The 24,565-nt window shown below is 48.1% G+C and overlaps 1 protein-coding gene across 2 annotated transcripts in view; it reads left to right on the top strand.

Moving 5' to 3' along the window:
• The window catches only part of MYH9 (myosin heavy chain 9), a 101,482-nt gene that overhangs the window by 31,409 nt on the left and 45,508 nt on the right, over window positions 1-24,565 (top strand). The window contains exons 2-3 of one of the 2 annotated variants that reach the window (XM_029079304.2): window positions 1,344-1,695; window positions 12,405-12,561. In XM_029079304.2, coding sequence (XP_028935137.1) covers window positions 1,363-1,695; window positions 12,405-12,561 — 490 coding nt within the window. In that variant the 5' untranslated portion in view covers window positions 1,344-1,362. Of the gene's footprint in view, window positions 1-1,343; window positions 1,696-12,404; window positions 12,562-24,565 lie in introns of those variants that run through there. The other variant, XM_003430574.4, reaches the window with a different exon arrangement.

The following is a 24,565-nucleotide window of genomic DNA, read 5'->3' as shown; positions in this document are numbered from 1 at the left end:
TTGAGCGCTTACTGTGTGCAGCGCACCGTACTAAGTGCGTGGGATAGTAGAATATAACAGTTGAAAGACCGGTTCCCTGCCCACAAGAAGCCTACAGCCTAGAGGGACTGTAAGAAGAGTAAGAGCAATAGAGTAAGTAGATGTGATCTGTAGCCTCAAGGCGTTCACAACTTACCCCTCACCCTCGAGATCAGAAGAGTACTTGGATGGTTGGCATTCCGTCCCTCAGCGTGAACACGGCAGGTACGGACGAGAGAATGCCAGGCGAGTCTGACGTGCTGCTTCTTGATCTTCAAGTGTCAGACCCGGGGTCCCTCGGCCCCTCCTTCGTTCTCAACCAGAGACTTCCTTCCTTTTTTTTTTTTTTAAATGGTATTTGTTAAGCACTTACTGTGTGCCAGACACTGTACTAAGTGCTGGGGTAGAGCCAAGCTAATCAGGTAGGACGCTGTACATGTTCCACATGGGGCTTGCAGTCTCAATTCCCATTTTACAGGTGAGGTAATTGAGGCCCAGAGAAGAAAAGTGACTCGCCCATGGGTCCCAGAGCAGACGGTTGGCACAGCCAGGATTAGAACCCAGGTCTTTCTGACTTCCAGGTCTGTGCTTTATCCAGTAGGCCACGCTGCTTCATTGTAAAGATGCAGTGAATGAACCCTTTAATTCTGCAGATAATGAGTTGGATCCATTACAGAAAACTCAAAGAAATTTTACCACAAACTCCCAGGTGTCTCTTGGAGTTGGTAATGGGGAATGGTAGTGGGTACTTCTGCTGTGAGCTGTAGTTATAGGATCTATTTTTTTTGATGGTTTTTGTTAAGCACTTACTAGGCAGACACTGTACTGGGCACTGGGGTAGTTCCAAGCTAATCAGGTTGGACACAGTCCCTGTCCCACATGGGGATTGCAGTCTTAACTCCCATTTCGTAGGTGAGGGAACTGAGGCAACAGAGGAGTGAAGCGACTTGCCCAAGATCACACAACAGACAAGCGGAGGAACCGGGATTAGAACCCAGGTCTTCCAGACTCCCGGGCCTGTGCTCTAATCCATTAGGCCATGGTGCTTCTCATTATTCACCCATTAAGACTTGTATGGTATTTTCCAGGCATCCGGGCCTTCTTTGGATTTGAACCTGACTCTTCTTCATCAGGTGTAAAATATTCCTTGCCTTCAAAGATTCAGGAATGGAAACCTGTCCAGCTATGTTTGCTGGTGTTCCCTTAGGTTAAGAACTGAGTGAGTGAGTTTCAATAATTATGGTGCTGCAGTTTTTAACTTCCATTTTTTTTTCCTTCCTCTTCTCTCCCTCCTCCTCCTCCACCCTTCCCCGTCCCTCTGGCAGGTCCTGGCTGTAAATCACAATGGCTCAGCAAGCTGCCGACAAGTACCTCTATGTGGATAAAAACTTCATCAATAACCCCCTGGCTCAGGCCGACTGGGCGGCCAAGAAGTTGGTGTGGGTCCCTTCGGAGAAGAATGGGTTTGAGCCTGCCAGTCTGAAAGAGGAAGTGGGCGAGGAGGCCACGGTGGAGCTGGTGGAGAATGGCAAGAAGATCAAGGTGAACAAGGATGACATCCAGAAGATGAACCCCCCAAAGTTCTCCAAGGTGGAGGATATGGCGGAGCTCACCTGTCTGAACGAGGCCTCGGTCTTGCACAACCTGAAGGAGAGATACTACTCGGGCCTCATCTACGTAAGTTTGCACCGTCCCCCCTCTTAGAGCCGATGTCCGGTTATCCCCAGGGGCTTTTTGGGCCATGGTGGACACCACCCTTTGCCTACGGACGTATTAACCTCTCTGCCCTCTCCCTCTGGCAGTGGTCACTGGAGGGTTGAGGCCCTTTGGTAGAGAAGGGGACACTTCAAGGAATGCTGTGGTTAAATTCTTGAACTTTGGCATTTAAATGCCTGGGTGGAATGTTTTGAATAGCATTAACTTTTCACTCCATGGAGCCAAAAGCATCCAAAGGCAGTAAACAGGAAGCCAGTTACAAACCAAACTAAATAAGAGGAGAATGACTTTTATGAGTACAGCGAACATCTGGCTTTTCTTTCCTCCCCCTCCCCATTCATTCATTCATTCAATAGTATTTATTGAGCACTTACTATGTGCAGAGCACTGTACTAAGCACTTGGAATGAACAAGTCGGCAACAGATACAGTCCCTGCCGTTTGACGGGCACCTCGCCACACCACACCACATCTAGAACCTCAGTGAAGGGACTGCCCTATCTGGGGAGGATTTCCCTCCAGGTTCATTGCTCCTTTCATAAATCTCTACCCTGTCCTAATAACAATAGTAATAATAATGGCATTTGTTAAGTGCTTACTATGTACCGAACATTGTACTAAGCACTGTGGTAGATACAAAATAATTGGATCCGACTTGGGGCTGACGGTCTGAGGGAGAGGAGGTATTGAATTCCCACTTTGCAGAGGAATGAACTGAGGCCCAGCAAAGTTAAGTGACTTGCCCAAGGTTCACACCATAGGCAAGTGGCAGAACCGGATTAGAACCCAGGTCCTCTGACTCCCAGACTCGTGGTTTTTCCACTAGGCCATGCTGCTTTGTGCTCCGAGGTGATTCTTCACCTCTCAACTTCCACCCTGCCTTCAGATCTGCAAAAAGACAGGGCCCTATTCCAATCATTATCATATTTATTGAGTGTTTACTATGTGCAGAGCACTGTACTAAGCACTTGGGAGAGTACAAGAAAGCAGAGTTGGCCAAATATCTTCCCCATAGTAAATTTAGCAGAAGCTAAGGGGCCGAGTCTAATTCTCAACTGTGTGTTCTCTCCCAGCGCTTAGTTCAGTATTCTGCACACTTAATAAATTCCTTTTTTACTACTACTAAAAATACTCCTGGAACAGAGTAGTGCTGGTAGGGGCCGCTAATAAGCCAGTTGAGTGGACTGAGCTTGTATTGTCTCAGAAAGATAAGGAGTCTGTTATCCGTGAAGGGGAAAAAAAAAAGACCCACGAAAGATGACACCCCCGTGTCCCTTGGTATCCAGGGCCAGTGGCTTACCACCTTTGGCCAGGAAGTTCTTCCTGAAATCAGCCCTAATTCCCTCCTGCTGTAATTTAACTTTTGGGTCTGTCCTTTGAAACTGAACACTGTGATACTTGAACTCCCACTGAATACTGAGAAACTCCATAATTAAATCATCTTCAGGCCACTCTTCTGTAGGTTAAGCAAACCCAGCTCCTTTAGCCTTTCCTCATGGGGCCAGTCTTCCAAACCGTTAATTGCTTTTTATTGGTCTCCTCTGCTCCTTCTCTAGAATATACTTCAAAATCTCTGTTCAGCTAGGAATTCTCCCCTCAAAACTCAAACTATGGGGTCCCTCAGTGCCTTCATAGAACTGATGGACCCTGAGGATCAACAGAGGATGACTTTGTGGATCCTACGTCTTAAATTCCTATTAATTCAATCTTGAATTAATCACCTTGATTCTATTTGCTGTTGTTTTAATGAGATGTTCATCCCTTGATTCTATTTATTGCTATTGTTCTTGTCTGTCTGTCTCCCCCGATTAGACTGTAAGCATCAAAGGGCAAGGACTGTCTCTATCTGTTACCGATTTGTACATTCCAAGCGCTTAGTCCAGTGCTCTGCACATAGTCAGCGCTCAATGAATACTATTGAATGAATGAATGAATATTTATTGAGCACTTATCGTGCATAAAGCACAGTACTAAGCTATTCATAGGCCCTTGAATTAACAGTGATATTTAAAGCATGACACTGTGAAGTCCATTGGGATTTGAAATCTTTCGTATATTTGCTGAACTTGTGCAATCCAGTCCTGCCCCATCTTGAATTTTCTGGAATTTGATTTTCCACCCTAAGTGAATTAACTGTGCATGTGACCCTGTTTGATTTTTTTTTTCAATCTGTGGACTGTTTTTTCCATCCCATGTCAAGGGTCTTCTTGAATTTGAATTAATTTATCCAAGGTGCCAGCCAGTCTAATGTAGTGTCCGTGGTACGTGATTTAAGCTCACTGACCATGCCAGGTCACGTCACCTCACAGCCCACAGGCATGACCAGGCCTCTAATGGGGCCTGCTTCTTTTGGCAGCTCTGGTGGGCCTACAGGAACACATGGTTATAGGCCTGTCTCTCCTGGCTCTTTCTATGGGCCACCAGAAATAAAGAATCATAATAATGATGGCTTTCGTTAATAATAATAATGTTGGTATTTGTTAAGCGCTTACTATGTGCAGAGCACTGTTCTAAGCGCTGGGGTAGAGTGCTTACTATTTGCCAAGCACTGTTCTAAGCACTGGAGTAGCTACAAGTTTATTCAGGTTGTCCCACGAGGGGCTCATAGTCTTAATCCCCATTAATACAGATGAGGTAACTGAGGCACAGAGAAGTTAAGTGACTTGCCCAAAGTCACCCAGCTGACAAGTGATGGAGCTGGGGTTAGAACTCACAACCTCTGATTCCCAAACTCATGCTCATTCAACTAAGCCACTCTGCTTCTCTACTGAGTGGGCCAGTTAATCAGTGGTATTTATTGAGCATTTAGTGTGTGCAGAGAGCTGTTCTAAGGGCTTGGGAGAGTATAATACAAAAGATAGTGGACACGTTCTGTATCAGTCGTATTTATTGAGCGCTTAACTGCATGCAGAGTCGTGTACTAAGTGCTTGAGAGAGTACAAGGTGACAGGCACATTCCCTGCCCACAGGGAGCATACAGGCTAGAGGGGGAGAGAGACATTAATATAAATAAATGAATTACGGTTATGGACAAAAGTGTTGTGGGGCTGGAAGCTCAACGAGCTGGATTGGATTCCACCCTTGAGCTGGGAGTTGCCAAGCAACTTCTGTGTGCTCGACTGGACTAAATGATCATGTGTTACTAAACCCAGGCTGAAAACCACCTCCTAGGAAACAGTGTGGCCTAGTGGAAAGAGCATAGGCTTAGGAGTCAAAGGACCTGAGTTCTAATCACAGCTCTGCCACTGCTGTGAGACCTTGGACAAGTCACTTCACTTTCTCTTTGTCTCATGCAAAATGGGGATTCAATACCCATTCTCCCTCCTGCTTAGACTGCAAGCCCCGTGAGGGACCTTATTATCGTGGATCTACCCCAGAGCTTAGTAGAGAAGCAGCGTGGCTCAGTGGAAAGAGCCCGGGCTTGGGAGTCAGAGGTCATGGGTTCAAATCCCAGCTCTGCCGCTTGTCAGCTGTGTGACTTTGGGCAAGTCACTTCACTTCTCTGGGCCTCAATTCCCTCATCTGCAAAATGGGAGATGAAGACTGTGAGCCCCATGTGGGACAACCTCATCACCTTGTAACCCCCCAGCGCTTAGAACAGTGCTTGGCACATAGTAAGCACTTAACAAATGCCAACATTATTATTACAATGCGTGGCATATAGGAAGCACTTAAAAATGCCACAGTTATTATTATGGTCTGGGAATTCTACTTGTTACAAACCTTGCTGTTTCCTTGGGTTGACTGTGAATGATTTTGGAAACAAAGTGTCACTGGAGAAAAGGTAGGATGGGTTGGGCCAGCAATGACATGTAGAGTTGCATAATCATAATAATTACGGTATTTTTTGAGTGCTTACTATGTGCTAGGCACTGTACTAAGCGCTGGGGTGGATACAAGCAAATCAGGTTTGACACAGTCCCTGTTCCACATGGGGCTCACAGTCTCAGTCCCCATTTTACAGATGAGGCAACTGAAGCCCAGAGAAGTGAAGTGATTTGCCCAAGGTCACCCAGCAGACAGGTGGCAGAGCTGGGATTAGAACCCATGACCTTCTGACTCCCAGGCCCGTGCTCTATCCACTTCGCCATGATCCTTCCCCACCACGGGTGGGATTGGCAGAGAGAGTCCCTATTAGTCGGTGGGGAGAGGGAGTGGGAAAAGCTAATTCTTGCAGCTTTTGGTGGGCTGACCCTCTGCTCCCTCTAGACTGGAAGCTTGTTGTGGGCAAGGAGCGTATCTTACCACTCTGTTGTACTATCTCAAGCACATAGTACAGAGCTTTGCACATAGAAAGCACTCAATAAATGCCATTAATAATGATGATGATTAATAAATAGAGAAGCAGCATGATCTAGTGGATAGAGCACGGGCCTGGGAGTCAGAAGGACCTGGGTTCTAATCCTGGCTCCTCCACTTGTCTGCATTGTGACCCTGGACAAATCACTTCACTTCCTCAGTTCCTTCATCTGTAAAATGAAAATTAAGACTGTGAGCCCCACATGGGACAGGGACTGTGTCCAACTTGCTTCTGTTTCTGCTTCTCATAGTCTTGTAAGGATCCTGGGGCTGAGCTAAGAAGGTCTGACTCCAGCAAAACAGACTTTCCCAGAACAGAGGACATTAGTCTGAGGGCCTGATGGAAATTCAAATCCTGAAGTCATTTTTTTTTTTTAATGGTATGGATTAAGAAATGGTTTCCTGTTTTTCAATTTGGACTGCTCACCCTTTACCCGTAGCAGAGACCAAAAGCATTATTTGGTGTTCTGGAGCTAAAGGAATGGCTTTGGGTCTTTTTTTTTTTTTTTTTTTTAAATATTTGCTAAGTGCTTACTATATACCAGATACTTTTTATACATAGGGTTAGATCCAAGATAATTAGATTGGACACAGTCCCTGTCCCACATGGGGCTCACAGTCTTAATCCTCATTGTACAGATGAGGTAACTGAGTCCCAGAGGAGTGAAGTGATTTGCCCAAGTCCCACAGCAGACAAGTAGAGGATCTGGGATTAGGTCCTTCCAGCTCACAGGCCCATTCTCTAGCCACTAGACCACAGTGCTTCTCTTGAGGGAGACAGCTAGTTCTTGAGGGATTTTCTGCCAGGATGGAGCTAGTAGCTGATTTTTGAAGGCTTTATGCCCCTTTGACTTCAACTTGGACTTCTACCTTGTAACTACTGGGCACTGATTATAAAAGTGAGTGATGGGGTCCAAATTGTGAGCCCCAGGTGGGGCTGGGACTGATTATCTTCTTTTGATTCCAGCATGCAATACATTTTTTTTTAATGGTATTTAAGCGCTAACTGTGTTTATAAGCACTGTTCATTCAGTTGTATTTATTGAGTGCTTACTGGTTTTAGATCACTGTACTACTAAGTGCCTGTAAAGTCCAAATAGAGACAATCCCAGCCCACAATGGGCTCACAGTCTGGAAGGGGGGAGAGAGACATCAAAACAAAAGTGCTGGGGCAGATAGAAGTTTATTGGGTTGGACTTAGTCCCTGCTCCCCTTGGGGCTCACAGTATTCATTCATTCAAACATATTTATTGAGCGCTTACACTGTGCAGAGAACTGTACTAAGCGCTTGGGATGTACAATTCGGCAACAGATAGAGACAATCCCTGCCCAAAGACGGGCTCACAGTCTAAGTGACAGGCTTACAGTCTAAATGGGCTCGCAGTAGGAGGGAGATCAGGTATTGAATCCCAATTTTAATAATAATTGGATTTAAGTGTTTACTATGTGCCTAGCACTGTACTAAGGGACTGGGTAGGGAGAACAGGTATTAAATCCCCATTTGTCAGATGAGGGAACCGAGACACAGGGAAATGAAGGGACTTGCCCAAAGTTACACAGCAGGTAAGCGGAGGAGCCGAGGTTAGAACCCACGTCCTGTCCTCAGTCGCCCAAACCCGCGCTCTATCCACGCTGCTTCTCCGGAAGTTGGTTGAGAGGGAGGAAGGGTTCTAGTCCTTGAGGGGGGATTTCTGTCCTTCCCTTTCCTCCTGGGCTTAGAACAGTCTGTTCAACACGAATGTTCTTTTTCTTTGGTGCAGAGAGCTCTGCAGCGAGCTCTGCTCCCCGGGGATCTTCCCATTTTCAATACAGAAAGGTCTTAGTTCTGCTAGAGAGCTCAATTTGTATATGAAACTGTCCTGCTAGGGGGACCACCAGTTGTTTGAGAAAGAAACGACTCGGCCTTCACCAGCCGGCTTCTTTTCAGCCTCTCCTCTCCGCCACAGCCTGCCTCTTAACAAATTCAAAACTCTTACCTCGTGAGCTTTTATGAAGAGCCGGCTGCCGGGCACTGTGGGAGGTGAGACTAATTCGGAGCCGCGGTGGCCCTAGAGGGGGGTGGCCTGAAACAAAAAGGGCCTCTATAAGTCCGTGATCCCTCGTGGGCCCAGTGTAGGAGTAAAGCCTCTGTTCATATCCAGGCCTCGCCAGAGGGGAGAAGTGAGAGTGACTCACTGAATAGCTGAGCCTCCTTCCCTCCACCCACCTGAGCTTCAGTCTCCAGCTCTGCCTGCTGGGCTGAGCCGGATTGCTTTCTCCCGTGCAAAAAGGAGCGTGGGAACCTCTTAGCTTTTTCCTTTTTTTTTTTATGGTGTAAAAGCACCTTAAAAGCGCTTACTATGTGCCAGGCACTGTTTTAAGCGCTGGGGTTGATACAGGGTAATTAGGTTGGACACGGTCCCTGCCCCACATGGGGCTCAGTCTTCATCCCCGATTTACAGATGAGAGAACTGAGGCCCAGAGAAGTGAAGTGACTTGCCCAAGGTCACCCATCTGACAGGTGACAGAGCTGGGATTAGAACCCATGACCTGATTCCCAGGCCCGTGCTCTATCCTAGGCTGTGCTGCTTCTCCAAGCAGGCCATCCTCACCCTGTTTTACCTTTGCGGGAGAGTTGCGTCCCCGTGAAATTCCATGCTGGGGAAAAAAGTCTCCCTACGGCGTCCGTCCAGTCCGGTGCTTCTTTGGCAACATGGTCCATGGGACCCAGATGACCCCAATCAACCAATCAGTGGTATTTATTGGACACTTACTGTATGCGGAGTATTTATTGGGCACTTATTCTATGCGGAGCCCTGGACTAAGACCTTGGAAAAGTACAGTTAGATTTATTAAAAGCACACCTCTTCCATGAGGCCTTCGCCGCCAAAGCCCTCATTTCCCCCTCTCCCCCTCCCTTCTGCATTGCCCATGCATCTAGATCTTTACCCTTTATTCATCCCTTCTTCAGCCCCATAGCACCTAGGTACTTTTCTATTATTTATATTCGTGTCCTTCTCCCTCTCTAATTATGGTATTAGTTAAGCGCATACTATGTGCCAGGCACTGTACTAAGCACTGGGATGGATACAAGCAGATGGGGTTGGATAGTCCATATCCCCCGTGGGGCTCACGGCCTCAATCCCCATTTTCCAGATGAGGTAACTAAGACCCAGAAAAGTGAATTGACTTGCCCAAGGTCACGCAGGAAACAAGTGAAAGAGTCGGAATTAGAAGCCATGACCCACTGACTCCTCGGCTCGTGCTCCATCCACTATGCCGTGCTGCTTCTAGACTGTAAGCTTCTTGTGGGCAGGGAACGTGTCTATCCACTCTTTTGTAGCGTACTCTTCCAGACGCTTAGTCCAGTGCTCTGCACACAGAAGCGCTCAATAAATAGGATGGATAAATGAATACAGTGTACAGAGTCGGGAGACGTGATCCCTGCCCACAAGGCTGTTTCAGCCTGCGGGAGGAGATGCAGTGAGATAAAATTTCAGATTGGGGGAAAAAAGAGAGTATAAGGATGTGGAACTAAGTGCTGTGGGGCTGAGGTGAACGTCAAAGTGCTTAAGGGGCATAGGGCCAAGCACAGAGTTGACTCAGAGGGGAGGGTGGCTAGACAGAAATAAAGGGCTTAGTCAGGGCAGGCCTATCAGCGGTGATGTGATTTTTGGAGGGTTTTGAGGGTGGGGAGAGCGTGAATGGGAAAGGGAAGGAAGTTCTACGCCTAAGGAAAGATGCGGGCAAGGGATTGGCCTTGAGATTCTTCATTGCCAATGCAACCCCCTCTTAAAAAACCCAGCAAAACCCTACTCACCGCACACTGCACCGCCACCCATCTCTATGAGAAGTTGACCCCAAACCTAGAAGCCCAAACCGGCAACTTCACAGTCCCGAGTTTCCAGGAGTTCCCCTCTACTCTTTTGAGAAGCTCTCAATGCTGTCACTCAGGCCCCAGAATCCTCCTGGGTGTGACTAAGCTTGAATAACCAAATTTCATCATCTTTGCCATTGTGATCTCCTGGCCCCTTGCGAAAGAGGCGGTGCGGGGCAGAAAACAAATGGCCAGTGTATTCCCGGTAGTACAGGCAATTGACCACCCAGCGTTTTCTAATCCAAAGAGAAGAAACGCTCTCATCTTTTGACTTGTTCAATTCCCAGCTCAGTTGCTCTCTTGAATTAAGAATTCCATTCATTCAGTCAGTCATATTCGAGCGCTTAGTGTGTGCAGAGTGCAGTACTAAGCGCTTGGGGGAGTACAGTACACTTCCAAACTACCTTCAGCTGGACCTTGCCAAGTACCCAAGACTTCTGTGCTGCAGGGGAAGAGCCAGCTACTTAAGATCAATCAACCGTATTTGAGTGCTTCCTGAGCAGTGTACTGAGTGCTTCGGAGAGCACAATACAACAGAATTAGTAGGCACATTCCCTGTCTTACAGTCTAGAAATGATGAAGACTCTACCTCCCCGTGGAGATCTTGTCTAGTTCTGGCCATAATAATAGAAATGGGTATTTAACTGGTCACTTACCAAGCACTCGGTGCTAGGGATAGATACAAGTTTGGACTCGTATCAGGTTGGATACAGTTCCTGTCCCACATGGGGGCTTACAGTCTAAGAAGGAGATAGAACAGGTATTGAACCCCCATTTTACAGTTGAGGAAACCGAGGCACAGAGAAGTGACTTGCCCAAAGTTACATAGCAGCCAAGTGGCGGAGCCGGGATTAGAACCCAGGTGCTCGCACTCCCAGGCCCGTACTCCATCCGCTAAACTGTACTCCTCCCTGTGGTATAGAGGGAAGGGCTGGTGCTCCATCGCAGATTGCTAAGCATTTGCACTCAAGACTATAAGCCCGTTATGGGCAGGGAACGTATCTGCTAACTGTTGTTTCGTACTCTCCCGAGTGCTCAGCACAGAGCTCTGCACATAGTAAGGGCTCAATGAATACCTTTGGTGCATTGAGGGATTGATTTTGCTGAAAAGAAGAGGTGGTGACAAGCCACGGGGTAGAAAAATCTCCAGGAAATGAACCACCAGGAGCAAATAGGGAACTTCAGAGGATTAGCACGGGGTCTCCCATCCTGTCCAGGATTAGTGTTTGGTGAACTTCCTCAAGCAGAAAACAGTGTTTTCCCTAGGCTAGTAGAGCTGCAGAACGGGGAGGAAAAAAGAGTTGCCCATTGTCAGCTTGGATTCACCTCAGTTTAGAGGGACAAAGGGTCCACTTTCAAAACCTGCCCCATAGCAGTATCTAGTAATCAATCAGGAGCATGGTAATATACTCATAATAATAATTGTGATATCTAAGTGCTTACTATGTGCCAGGCACTCTTATCAAGCCGTTGGGGTAGATACAAGCTAGTCAGGTCAGACGCAGTCCTTGTCCCGCCTGGGGTTCATAGTCTTACTCTCCATTTTCCAGATGAGGTAACTAGGCACAGAGAAGTGACTTGTCCAAGGTCACCCAGCAGACAAGTGATGGAGCTGGAATTAGAACTCGGGTCCTTCTGATTCCCCCTAAATGGTTGGCTCACTGCACCCTACACGTGCACTTTTGGATAGACACCCTGAAGCACACCAGCTACCAATAGATGTCAAGACCAGGCACCTCAGTAGAGGATGTTGTGTAGAGAGCACCGGTCTGGGAACTTCGGTGTGCTCACCATCAGCACCGACTGACCAGTTTTATGGACTGCCGCTGCCTGGCAGCGGCAGGATGGGAACTTAGCGCAAACTTCAGAGACATGGAAGCTGGTGGGCAGACCTTCGGTAGGCCGAAGAAAGTGGAAAGTTGCAGCGAGGAAGAATGGTCCTGACTCCTCTGGACTGGAAAGTCCTTTTTTTTTTTCTTTTTATGGTATTGGTTAAGCGTTTACTATGTGCCAGGCACTGTACTAAGCACTGGGGTAGGTACAAGGTGAGCAGGTTGGACTCAGTCCATGTCCCACATGGGACTCACAGTCTTAATCGCCATTTTATGGATGAGGGAGCTGGGGCACAGAGAAGTGAAGTGACTTACCTAAGGTAACTCAGCAGACAAGCTGCAGAACTAGAACTCAGGTCCTTTTGACTCCCAGATCCTCGCTCTATCCACTACACCATGCTGCTTCCTTGAAGACAGGGAGTGTGCCCAACCAACCCGGTTGTATTGTACTCTCCCAAGCGCTCAGTACAGTGCTGTGCACGTGGTAAGCGCTCAATGAATGCCACTGGTGACTGGCAATCTCTTGCCTGGTTCCGGCTTCCCACTTCTTGCTCAGCTCTCTTTTTTTTCGGTCTTTGGCAGAACGTATCTGGTTGGAAATTTTTGGCAAAACCGGCATGCTGCTGAGGATCAAATAGACTTTATGAAAATCCTTCTCATTTGCTTTTATTTTTTTTTCTTCAGACCTATTCAGGCCTCTTCTGTGTGGTCATCAACCCTTACAAGAACCTACCCATCTACTCTGAAGAGATCGTGGAAATGTACAAAGGGAAGAAGAGGCATGAGATGCCCCCTCATATCTATGCCATCACAGACACCGCCTATCGGAGCATGATGCAGGGTGAGTCGGGGGCAGCGAATGCGAGGGTCCCCTCAAACAGAGAAGGGCTTTGTAAGATTTACTGGGGTTCTTTTTCCGTCCGTTCCGTAAGCCAGGCTTCTGGGCTTCCTTGGAGAGGGAAGAGCAAGCTAGACCGAAGAACACAAAACTTTCAATAAGCCACTCGTGAGCGGTGGTTGAGCAGTGCATCATGAGTGGCGCTGGACTGGTCTAACCAACATTTAGGAATTCTAATGCTAATAACACTTGTTTTATGAGTGAGACCTTTCCAGATAGTCCTCTCGGAGACTTCTTTTTTTGGCAGCCCTACCTGTCTTTTATTTTAATGCGTCTCGTCTGCTGGATTGTAAATTCAGAGAAGCAGCGTGGCTCAGTTGAAAGAGCAAGGGCTTTGGAGTCGGAGGTCATGAGTTCGAATCCCAGCTCTGCCACTTGTCAGCTGTGTGGCTGTGGGCAAGTCACTTCACTTCTCTGGGCCTCAGTTACCTCATCTGTAAAATGGGGATTAAGACTGTGAGCCCCACATGGGGCAACCTGATTCCCCTGTGTCTACCCCAGCGCTTAGAACAGTGCTCTGCACATAGTAAGCGCTTAACAAATACCAACATTATTATTATTATTATTATTATTCCTTGAGGGAAGGGGTCGTGCCTGCTTTCTGTATTGTTCTCTCCCGGTAGTAATAGTAAATAATTGGGGTGTTTGTTAAAAGCCCACTCTGTGCCAAGCACTGTACTAAGCATTGCTGGATTCCACTCCATCACTTAATAAAGTGCCTGGCACATAGTAAGCCCTTAACAAATACTGTACATAGACAGCTCATAGCTTCCCAAATAGCTTCCTATCCAAACCAAGCTGCCCAGCGCTTGACACTGTGACCTAGTGGGGAAGCAGCGTGGCTCAGGGGAAAGAGCACGGGCTTGGGAGTCAGAGGTCATGGGTTCGAATCCCAGCTCTGCCACTTCTCAGCTGTGTGACTGTGGGCAAGTCACTTAACTTCTCTGTTTCTCAGTTACCTCATCTGTAAAATGGGGATTAAGACTGTGAGCCCCACGTGGGGCAACCTGATTACCCTGTATCTACCCCAGCACTTAGAGCAGTGCTCTGCACATAGTAAGCGCTTAACACATACCAACATTATTATTATTAGTGGCAAGGGCCTGGGAGACAGAGGACCTAGGTTCTAATCCCGGTTCTGCCACCTTTCCACCGGGTGACCTGGGGCAAGTCACTTCCATTTCCTCATCTCAGATGGGGATTCAGAAAGCATTCTCGCTCCCCCTTAGACTGTGAACAACCCGATTTATCGTGAATCTATCTCAACGGTTGGCACATAGCACTGAAAAATGACCTCAATTACTGACAACTTTTGCAGAAGAAATGGGTCTAGTAAGACTTCATTTCCATGTCTGCAATTACTGACAATCCTTTCAAAAGGAAGGGGGTCAAGTAAGACTCCATTTCCTCACCAGCCAAAAGCTACTTCGTAGGTGTGGGTTCTGAGGCCCCTCACGACCGCCCCAGTCCCCGGAGTTCATACCAGCTGCCAATTTAGCATAGCAATCCTTGCCCTCTCCCCTGGTTCAGAGCATTGCCCAAGCCCACCCTTTCGCCTGGTTATTGCAGGGAAATACCATTTCTGCGTTTCATAAACAAGAACTAGGAAACGACTTCCTTTCTGAGCATTTGGTGGGTTTGTGGCGAATGAGCATGTATTCGTCTGGGAAGAGGATGCGTTAGGTTAGTGAGCAATTGAGCCAGTGGTGAGACCGATTCACTCGGTCCTTTATCACCCCAATCATTCATTCCGTTATATTTATTGAGCACTTACTGTGTGCAGAGCACTGTACTGATGATGATCTCGGGGCCCCCGAATTGTGAGACCTAGAAACACTGGGTGAGGGATCATCGCCCTCAGTAATTACCGAGCACCAACTCCCCTCTATGGGACAGTAGAGTAGGTTCAGTACCCTGACCCTCAAGGAGCTTGCAGTTGAAATGGGGAGACCTGCTCCTTTGAGCTCCTCCTGTGGGCAGAGCACTGTTTGAAGCACTTGAAAGAGTACAGTACCGAAATCCTGACCTCTAGGTACTTACAGTCAGGCGGAACAAATTTTTCAACTTGTTCATTTGGATTTCTTTTGGTACTAAGGTCCCAAGTACTTGTGTGGCAAATAAATCATAGATCGGAGGATATAATGGGGTCTTTTTTTGGAAGGCCCCACTGCAGGACTGCAGGACCAGACTGGCAGGCAAGAATCTGGAGAAAGGGGAGGTCTTCAGTCAGAGCAAAGGCTTTGCCAAGGTCAGGGCACTGGCTAAAAAGCAGGTTTCAAAACAGACACAGACCCCTGTTTAAGACAAATCTGCTACCACTGATAATAACTGTGGTATTTAAGTGCTTACTCTGCACCAGACACTTTTCTAAACACTGGGGTGGATACAAGCAAATCCAGTGGGGCACAGTCCCTTGTGGGGCTCACAGTCTTAATCCCCATTTTACAGATGAGGTATTTGAGGCACAGAGAAATGAAGTGACTTACCCAAGGTCCCTCGGCAGACATTTGGCGGATCTGGGATTAGAACCCATATCCTTTGTACTCCCAGGCCCTTGCTCTATCCACCAGGCCACACTGCTTCTTGGGTCCAAAGCAATAATAATTATGGTATTTGTTAAGCCCTACTTATGTGCCAAGAACTGTACTAAATGCTGGGATAGGTAGAAGATGATCAGATTAGCCACGGTCTTGGTCCTTTGTCGGGCTCACAGTTTGAGGAGGGGAAGAGGGACAATAGGTGTGGAATCCCCATTTTATTGAGGAAAGTGAGAGCCAGAGAAGTGAAGCGACTTGCCCAAGGTCACGTAGCAGAAAGGCGGTGAAGCTGGGATAATATAATAACAACAACAATGATATTTGTTGGGCACTTACTATGTGTCAAGCCCTTTTCTAAGCAGTAGGGGTGGTACAAGCAAATCGGGTGGGACACAGTCCCTGTCCAACTTGGGGCTCACCTTCTCAATCCCCATTTTACAGATGAGGTAACTGAGGCCCAGAGAAGTTAAACGATTTGTGCAAGATCACACAGCAGACAAGTGGCAGAGCCCAAGAAAGTGGCTTGGTGACTTACAGTAATGAGGATTGGCATCCTTGTCTCCCTCCCGAGCCAAACTCTCTGGGGAAACCCTCAAGGGGGGCTGGCGGGGAGTGGGGATGGAGGTCCAGGTCAGCGTTTGCAGGCCAGGGAGCGAGCTGGCTGACAGTGAAAGACGTACATGTTCATTGGTCTAGCTGCCAAATTTGGTCCAGTTTCAGGGAATTTATGGTCTTTTAATAACCTCTGAGAGCTTCATGGGGAGAAGCAGCAGGGACCGCTTTCAGCCCTGGCTGAAACTAATGTAAAAACTATTTAACCCTCTTCTCAGCCCTAGCCCCCTCTCCCAGCTACCCCCAGTTGCCTGCACCATGGTGGAAGGTTTGATCGGAAGGTTGGCTTTCCCAGTGACCCTGGAGCCCTTCCCGGTTGAGTAGACATTGGGTAGGATGTCTTTCTAGACACTAATTCTCTTGCCCTGAAGATTAGTTTTGAACATAATCAGCTGTGGTCAGTGTCCTCGTTGTCCCTTGTTTTCTCCTCTTGTGTTTGTGGGTCCTCCTCATCAGTTGACTAACTATGAGAAGCAGCAGGATAGAACATGGGCTTGGAAATCAGGAGGACTTGGGTTCTAATCCTGCCTCTGACACTTGTCTCCTGTGTGACCTTGGTCAAGTCATTTGACTTCTCTGAGCCTCAGTTACCTCATCTCTAAAAAATGGGGATTTAGACTGTGAGCCCCATGTTGGACAGGGACTGTGTCCAGCCTGACTAGCTTGTATCTACCCCAGCGCTTAGTATGGTGCCTGGCACATAGCGCTCAACAAATACCATAAAAACAAACAAAAAGACTAAGTGGGTTGGCTGGTGGGAGAGAGGAGCTCCTCCTTCGAAAAGCCTGGCCCCTCTCAAAAACCTTTCTGAGGAAAGGGCCTTATCGGTCCCAAAGATGTATTCCAAGGACACATTAAAGCAGATTTCGAAGCCATCGAACTTTAGTGTGGGTTGCTAGGGAAGTATCAGCAAGAGAAAGCCACAGACGGGATGACTCATTTGAAGCCAAAATACTCTGACCATGACGCTGAGTTGGAACTAATAGCCACAACCACTGCTGTCATTATCCTTTCAAGGACAGACTAGTTAAATCTTCCTGTGCACATGAGGTGAAGGTATCTTCTTTTTCTAACCCTAAAGTGGCTCTAGCTCCCTCTCTGTCAGTTCCCCAGCACTCTGTCTCCCCGTGATAAATCCCATCAGAATCCTTGGTGGAATCCCTTGTTTCTACTGTAAGCACTCAATAAACACGATTGATTGATTCCTCTGGATCTTCAAAGTCGATTCCCGCCACACCACCTATGTACACAGGCTGCTGGACGCACCCCCATTTTCCCAATATAGATCGGCCGACTTCATCATCATTCCCTGCCTTCCCTTGATTTATTGGTGAAGGTGATGGTGTCACTGCATTCTTCTCTTTAATGGGAGCGTGAGGAAAAATTTATCAGTTTTTGGGTTGGCATCTCATGTGCAAATATATTTAATGCCCCAGTGCCCCGCCTGGCACATAGTAAGCGCCTAACAAATACCCTAAAAAAAAAAGTGGAAACCCTATCTGTAGATTAGTTGTCTCCCTTGCTGACACGAGCATTTAAGTGTCCTATCTGTGCAAGCTTGTGCAAGGTCGTATCAAGAAAAATTATGGCGTTTATGAATCACTTACTCTGTGCTAAGTGCTGGGGTGGATAAGCAGCTACAGTGCTTGTGCCGTAAGAGGCTCACGGTTAAAGCGGGAGGGAGGACAGGTATCTCATCCCCAGTCTACAGATGAGGAAACTGAGGTCCAGAGCCCAAGGTCCCACAGCAGGGATCATGAGGTGGGGGCTGCTGGCAAATATCATGGGGGACGGAGGCGGGGGGAGCGGGGAGGTGTGCTAGGTTGTCCACCCTGGAAAAGATCTGGCTGTTGTTAACCCACTAGCACTCGCTCCTTCTCTTTGGTTTTTGCGGCGGTAAGTTTTGGATGATGGCCAGTCAATTGATCAGTGTCGTTAATTGAGTACTTAATGGGTGCAAGCACTGTACTAAGCCCTTGGGAAAGTACAGTGCCTCAGAGATGGTCAGCTAGGGAAAACCTTTGTACCTAAAGGCTCAAGGGAATGGAAGTTTTCAGGGATCTAAGTACTCCCCTAAAGTCCCCTCAGTCTTGCTGAGGAAGGCTTCCCTAATTACAACATGAAAGCTGGAGTCTCCTTAGGCCAAACAACATTCCTTTTGCCGATAAAGTGTGTGGATATGGCTTGTGACCGGACCAGAGAGGCCTCCTGCGCTGCTATCTCTTCTCTGGCCAGTTTACAGAGCAAAACCTGTTTACCAAACACAGCCTGGGAAACTGGCTAGAAACATCTGCGGCTTTCCAAACTGCTAATAGGATGTCACAGACAAAGGCCAGTTAGGGAGTTCTGTTTAAGACTCTTAAAAAAAGAATGAAAAAAAGTCTTTCATGTGGGTATGGCTGCGCTTGCACCTCCCCGAAGTCAAAAGGAGTGAGACTGTCACTGTCCTATCCCATGTGACCCTAGTTACTCATTTGTTGCTTTAGCCTTCTGGAGATCACTTGGCTTTTACACTCCATGATTCAGGTGGGAAAGGAAGCAGGGCGTATTTCTGATTTTCTTCGGAGCTGGATTTATCCTAGCATTGTTCAGGTTTCTTTCCCCGCCCACTCGCCCCCACACACACACTCCCCGTCAACCCCCTGCCCTATTTGTCTTAATTGCTCATCCCTTCGTCTCCCACCCTGTGGCTCTGTCTCGCCCTCCCTGGAACGGAGTCCTTCCGGCTCCTGTCCCGGGAGCCGATGTCTTCCGCATTCATCAAAGCCCGCCGGTTTCCAGGGTGCGCCCCATCCTGCTGCCACGCTTTTGTTTCCCCCCCTGGCAGTTTGGCTCCCAAGCGAAGAGTTCATGCTTGGACTTGCCCCTTGCCTGCAAACAGCCACACATCGAGCTCTTGTTTCCCGGTTGGGTTAACGGGGGCTCAAGGGGAGGCGCTTGGAGGTGGTTGAGGCCTGTGATCGAGATCCATCAATCATATTTATTGAATGTTTACTGTGTGCAGATCACTGTACTAAGCACACGGGAGAGTACAGTATAACAGAGTTGGAAGACAAGTTCTCTTCCCACAGGGAGCTCAGTTTAGAAGGGGAAGAGCATCAGAGTGCCAGGTAGATCGTTTCCCAAATCTCCCACCACCCCCGTTTTGGGTTTTGGCAGTATTTGTTAAGTGCTTACTATGTGTCAAGCACTGGGATAGAGACAAGTTAATCAGGTGGGACACTGTCCCAGTCCCGTATTGGGCTCCCTGTCAAAGTAAGAGGGAGACTGGGTATTGGCCATCCATTTTGCAGATGAGACAAACTGAGGCACTAAGTGAAGTGACTTTAGGTCACATGGCAAGCAATTGGCGGGCTAGGATGAGACCCAGGTCCTCTGACTCCCAGACTCGGACTCATTCCACCAGGCCATGCTGCATCTCTACAAGTACCTGCTTGGTGAAACTGTTAATAATAATAACACAAATAATAATAATAATTGCAGAACTTGTTAAGCACTCACTATGTGACAAGCACCTTTCTAAGCACTAGGGTAGATACAAATTAATTAGGTTGGACATAGTCCTTGTCCCCCATGGGGCTCATTTTACAGATGAGATAACTGAGGCCCAGAGAAGTGAAAGGACTGGCCCAAGTTCACACAGCAGACATGTGGCAGAGCTGGGATTAGAACCGAGGTCCTTCTGACTCCCAAGCCCGTGCGCTCTCTACTAAGTCACGTTTGCGTCAGGACTCCGGGCTCCAAAAGACCCCAGAGAGACCATTCCCGGAGCGCCTCCGGAAGCACGCAGCCGCCTTGGGCTTTGAGGTGTGCACTTCCGGCCACCAGGGAATAAGGCTCCCTCAGCATTCCTGCCCCCCCGGCTCGGTCTAATAATAATAATAATGTTGGTATTTGTTAAGCGCTTACTTTGTGCAGAGCACTGTTCTAAGCGCTGGAGTAGATACAGAGTAACCAGGTTGTCCCACGTGAGGCTCACAGTCTTCATCCCCATTTTACAGATGAGGGAACTGAGGCACAGAGAAGTGAAGTGACTTGCCCACAGTCACACAGCTGACAAGCGGCAGAGTCGAGATATGAACCCATGACCTCTGACTCCCAAGCCCGGGCTCTTTCCACTGAGCCACGCTGCTTCTCTAAGAAGCCCAGTGGAGTTGCCCGGGTAGAGCCATGGGCAGGAATCATACCAGTTCTTGTGGGACTCTGCCTGCTGCTTGCCTCTGATATGCCTTTGACTTCTGAGCCTCAGTTTCTCCACACGGGCAGTGGAGAGGGCTTTTACCATCAGTCACCATTGTCGTGTTCCCCTCCAGCCGGATCACATCCCGTTCTGTCCACAAGCCGCCTACCACTGAGGAATCTTAGGTTTTAGTGATGAAGCCAACATTTGAGCTTCTCTTGATTTAGAGCTTTCCCTAATATATTACTATTCCACCATCCCATCTCCCCCCTCCTTTTCCCACCCTCCCACTTCCTGGAATTTCCCAAGGGCCACAAGCTGCCCGAACTCCAGGAGTCTGTGCTCAGCCAGAAACCATAACCAATCAGATCAATTGGAAAACCAAAAGTAAAACCTTCTCTCCCCTGTCTTCCTTCCCCCGACCCTGCCACCGAGTCCCCCGTTAGAAAACATCCCAAGAGTAAGGAGGTTTTTTTATTTTGCAAATTGCATATTTGTCCTTGTCCCTTATGTTTGAGTATTTCAACACTACCGATGTGTCTGCCTCCCATCCCCCCAGCCACCCAAATATTCAGATTGTCAGCTCCTCGAGGAACTACTCTGTTCCTCTCCCCGCCCCCATACACTCTTCCCCAGCATTCAGAACGGTGCCTGGCCCACAGTAAGTGCTTAATAAATACTATTACTGCCACCCCTCTGTGACTCTATAGAAGAAAAGATTTACCTTGCAGGTGGGAGGTAGAACAGAGCCTTTAATGAGGGGCTTTGAGGAGATCTGCTAAGGCAGCTCCTTCAGTGGCTAAATCTGGGTTTGTACCATATATTACTGGCCCGTAGCCCACCAAACAGTCATGGGACCACCCGTCTGGGGGAGTTCAGACTGGAAATTTGTAACCCGCTCTGGTCGGCCGCCACACACCAGACACTTGTGTCAAGGTCCGGATAGTCACGAGTAATAACGAGGGAGTAATGCCGGCAGGGCTCCAATTCAGCCAGACCCGAGGTGATTTGAAACCCGCAAGAGCCATCCAGATAGGAGGTTGGGATTGTTTTTTGTCAGTTTATTCCCCCCACCCCCCTTTCCCTTTTTCAAAGTCCTCATGAGTCAATTCTAGGTTTGAAAAAAGTTGTGAACCAAGCCCCTGCACATTGCACTTCCTCTAGGAACTGATGTCATCACCAGAGTTGCTTTGCCTTTTATGGAGAAGAACAGGCTCAAACGCAGCCCTTCTTACAGAGGAAGTGAGTGATAAGGTCTACTCAGGGTATTCTGTAACAGAGAGAGGCTGAGGCTGAACCCTAGGGGTTTGAGTTTCATTATCCCCCCTACGCTTCCCCCCCGCCCCCTTTTTACAATGAGATTTCTGAGCTGAGTTTGAAATGGGTCGTCCACTATTTAATGCATATGCCAGCATGTATAGTGGCCGTTCCTGACTCAGTTGGCACAGATCCCACTCAACCCGATGGTTTTAGCACCCAAGTAGGTAAAAGTTTTGTTTTTTTTTTAAATAACACTTAAAGGGTAATCTACCTTTTAATCAGCATTGAACATCAAAGAAGTTAAAAACCAAAAATTAAAATCCAATTTCTACCTCCCGGAAGGATCCTAGCACAAGCAGCTGAAAAGGAGCGAGGCACGTAGGTTCTGTCCTCGGGGAGAGCCAAGGGAGCTACTGGTTTTGGGAGAAGGCTAGGATTCACCCCGGTCATCTTCCGATGACCCCTAGATTTATCGGCACCGTAAATGCCACTTCTGGGGTGCTTGCTCATGTACCCCTAAGTTAGGTTGGGATCACAGGCCCTGGTCTGGAGGGAGGAGGGTGGTGTGAAATAAAACCTATGGACCCTGAAGCCCACGGAAGCTTCACGGAAGGGTCCAGAAGGCTGATCCCAGTACTCTAGCCAGCACCTAAAACGGGACGCTCCCAGTTGGTCTCTGGGATTTGGGAGTCAAGGCGCAGCTTGGTGCGCCTCCCCCCGACCTTTTAAACTTCAGGCCCCTCCCTCCACCCTAGCCAGGCCCCTGGCTTTCTGTCCCCAGCCTCTTTTGAAGCAACGTCCCTTAGAGTAGATTGTCAGCTCCTTGAGGGCTGGAATCATTTCTGCCAACTCTGATGTTCTCTCCATAGCACTTAGTCCAGTGATCTGCATGCAATAAATAATAACTACCACTGGCTGATCAGGCTGAATTTGAATTTAACATCTCTTCTTATAGTGTCAGTGCTCAAAGAAGTTTGGTTTAGATGTGGTGTGAGTTATGTGTTTTAAGTGCAGGCTGTGAGCTTGAGTGGGGTTGAGCACTGGCTTGGGGTTAAAGATCCCCCTGTCTTCTTCCTCCGCCGGCCTGGTGCTCAGGAAGTCCTGAGGAGTCTTGGGCAAACTCCATCACTTGGTGGTTCCGCTTCCTCACCTGCGGAGGGAGAATTCCATCTCTTGGAGAGCGATTCCCCTGAACTAGACGCCATGTAAAAAGGAAATGAATTTTATGGTCCCTGCCCTCAAAGAGCTTGCAGGCAGAGAGAGATAGGCATAAACTGATGAGGATGCCATAGTTTCGAGTGAGAAAATAGATCTTTGAGACAGTATGCGTGCTTCAAAATTAGGGGAGAAATGAGCTCCCTGACATCTTTCTAAGGATATATGAGGATCAACTCATGTCCATATCTGAGTTTCTCAGTTCAATTTATTGGTATTTATTAAGCACTCAGTGTGTGCAGAACCCTGTACTAAGCACTTGGGAGAGTACAAAATAACAGTGTTATCAGACATGTTCCATTCCCACAGGGAGCTTAAAGTCTAGAGGGCTCAGAGCAAGGGACTATCAAAATAGAAGGAGACTTCTCACACACTGGGGGGTGAAAGAGGTCTGACCCAGCATGGATTTCTGTCTTTATGTGGCAGGGATGAGAAAGGTACCTGATTATAATAATGGCTAGCGAGGTCAGTTGGGGTTGTTTGTGGTGAGTACAAACGCTAAAGTAAGCGGGAAACAAATTTTGAAGGGCCTGTAACTTCCTCATTAAGGCCATGTTAAAACCATCGCCCCTCTTCTGGATGTTGTTCAGAAATCCTGGGAGACATAGTTCGGGGAGGAGGGTTAGGTAATGGATTCTGATAAGTAAGGTTGGAATTTGGAGCTTGTGTGTGTGTGTGTGAGAGAGAGAGAGAAGTAATTTAACCCTGCTGCCTCTCAGGCCTCTTTGATAGGGTCCCGTTTCCTGTTGTTCAACAATACAGCATCTGACTCGTCCTCACACAATTAAAGGAATTCCAGCTATCCCAGCGACTGCCCCTCCGCCACTCTGGGAAAGCATTTCCTTCTGGACTTTGGATGGGAATGTTTCCTTTTATGGTAGTGTCTGCCTGCCGCCATGTGGCTTGCCCGCACTTGCAGGTACATTCTTGCCGGCTTCAGGAGAAAATGACTAAACATGTCTGCAGCTGGTTTAGACCATGGGGAGAACAAAATGGGGGTGGGGAGGGAGGAGGGAATCCCGTATAATTTACGGTGGGTTCATCTTAGACTTTTCCCACTTACCAGAGTGCCACAAAACTGCAACAGTGTGGGAAAGAGAGATTGCGTTCTTCCTTTCCCCACCCTTCCACTGTCCCTTTAGCCCACAGATAGAATTTATTTTTGCCAATTTGCAGCTTAAATCCTAATTTCAGGCCCTGCTGTGGAACTGGGGTCCTACGTATTCCTTAGGAGAAAGTGTCCCAAGTGCTTAGTAAAGTGCTCTGCACATAGCAAGTGCTCAATAAATAAATACAGCTGAATGAATGAATGTCTTTTTCGTTTTGAAGTATGGCCGGGGTGGGGTTGGGGGGAAGGAGGAAGGTGAAGAAAAGAAGAGGAAGCTTGTCTGTTCACAGGAAAGTGATGAAGTTCTGGGTCCTGACACCTGGGCTTGAGTGTCTTTTGATATCCGCCTCCAAGATTTCTCCCCAGAATTCTGGCCCTATTTTTTTCCTGGGGGAAGTTGCAGGGGGAGGGACTTAGGGGTTGTCGTGTGGTACGTGTGTGGGTATGTATGTTTCTCTCTTGAACAATCAGTGGATAGAAGATGAGAATGGGGGTAAAGGGCCCAGTGCCAGCCTGATGGCAGAGATCAAGCTAGTAGCGAGAGCTGCCTTTTTTTGGAAGGGAGATGACCCAGAATGTCCTGAGAGTCCGTTCTAATACTGAACAACCATAAACATCACCCCAGGCCCTTTGCAAGGGTGATATGAGTCATTCTCCTGATTCAGTCACCCAGGGCCCAGTCATGCAAGCCCCACCTGGCATGTGGTGCGGTGAGCCATTCTCCAATTAGGTACCTCACCGAGATTGACCTTAGTAATAATGACAGTAATAATAATTGTGGTATCTGTTAAGCGCTTACTATGTGCCAGGCACTGTACTAAGCCCTGGGGAGGACTCCATCACTTTGCCCCCTCCTACTTCACCTCCCTTCTCTCTTTCTACTGCCCACCCCGCACGCTCCGCTCCTCTGCCGCCCACCTCCTCATCGTCCCCCGTTCACGGCCTATCCCGCTGTCGATCCCTGGCCCACGTCCTACCGCTGTCCTGGAATGCCCTCCCTCCTCACCTCTGCCAAACTAACTCTCTTCCCCCTTC

Source organism: Ornithorhynchus anatinus, chromosome 14 (assembly GCF_004115215.2).
Source record: "Ornithorhynchus anatinus isolate Pmale09 chromosome 14, mOrnAna1.pri.v4, whole genome shotgun sequence".
Taxonomy (NCBI): Eukaryota; Metazoa; Chordata; class Mammalia; order Monotremata; family Ornithorhynchidae; genus Ornithorhynchus; species Ornithorhynchus anatinus.
Note: the sequence above shows the minus strand (reverse complement) of the source record. Positions and strands in the feature narration are given on the sequence as shown.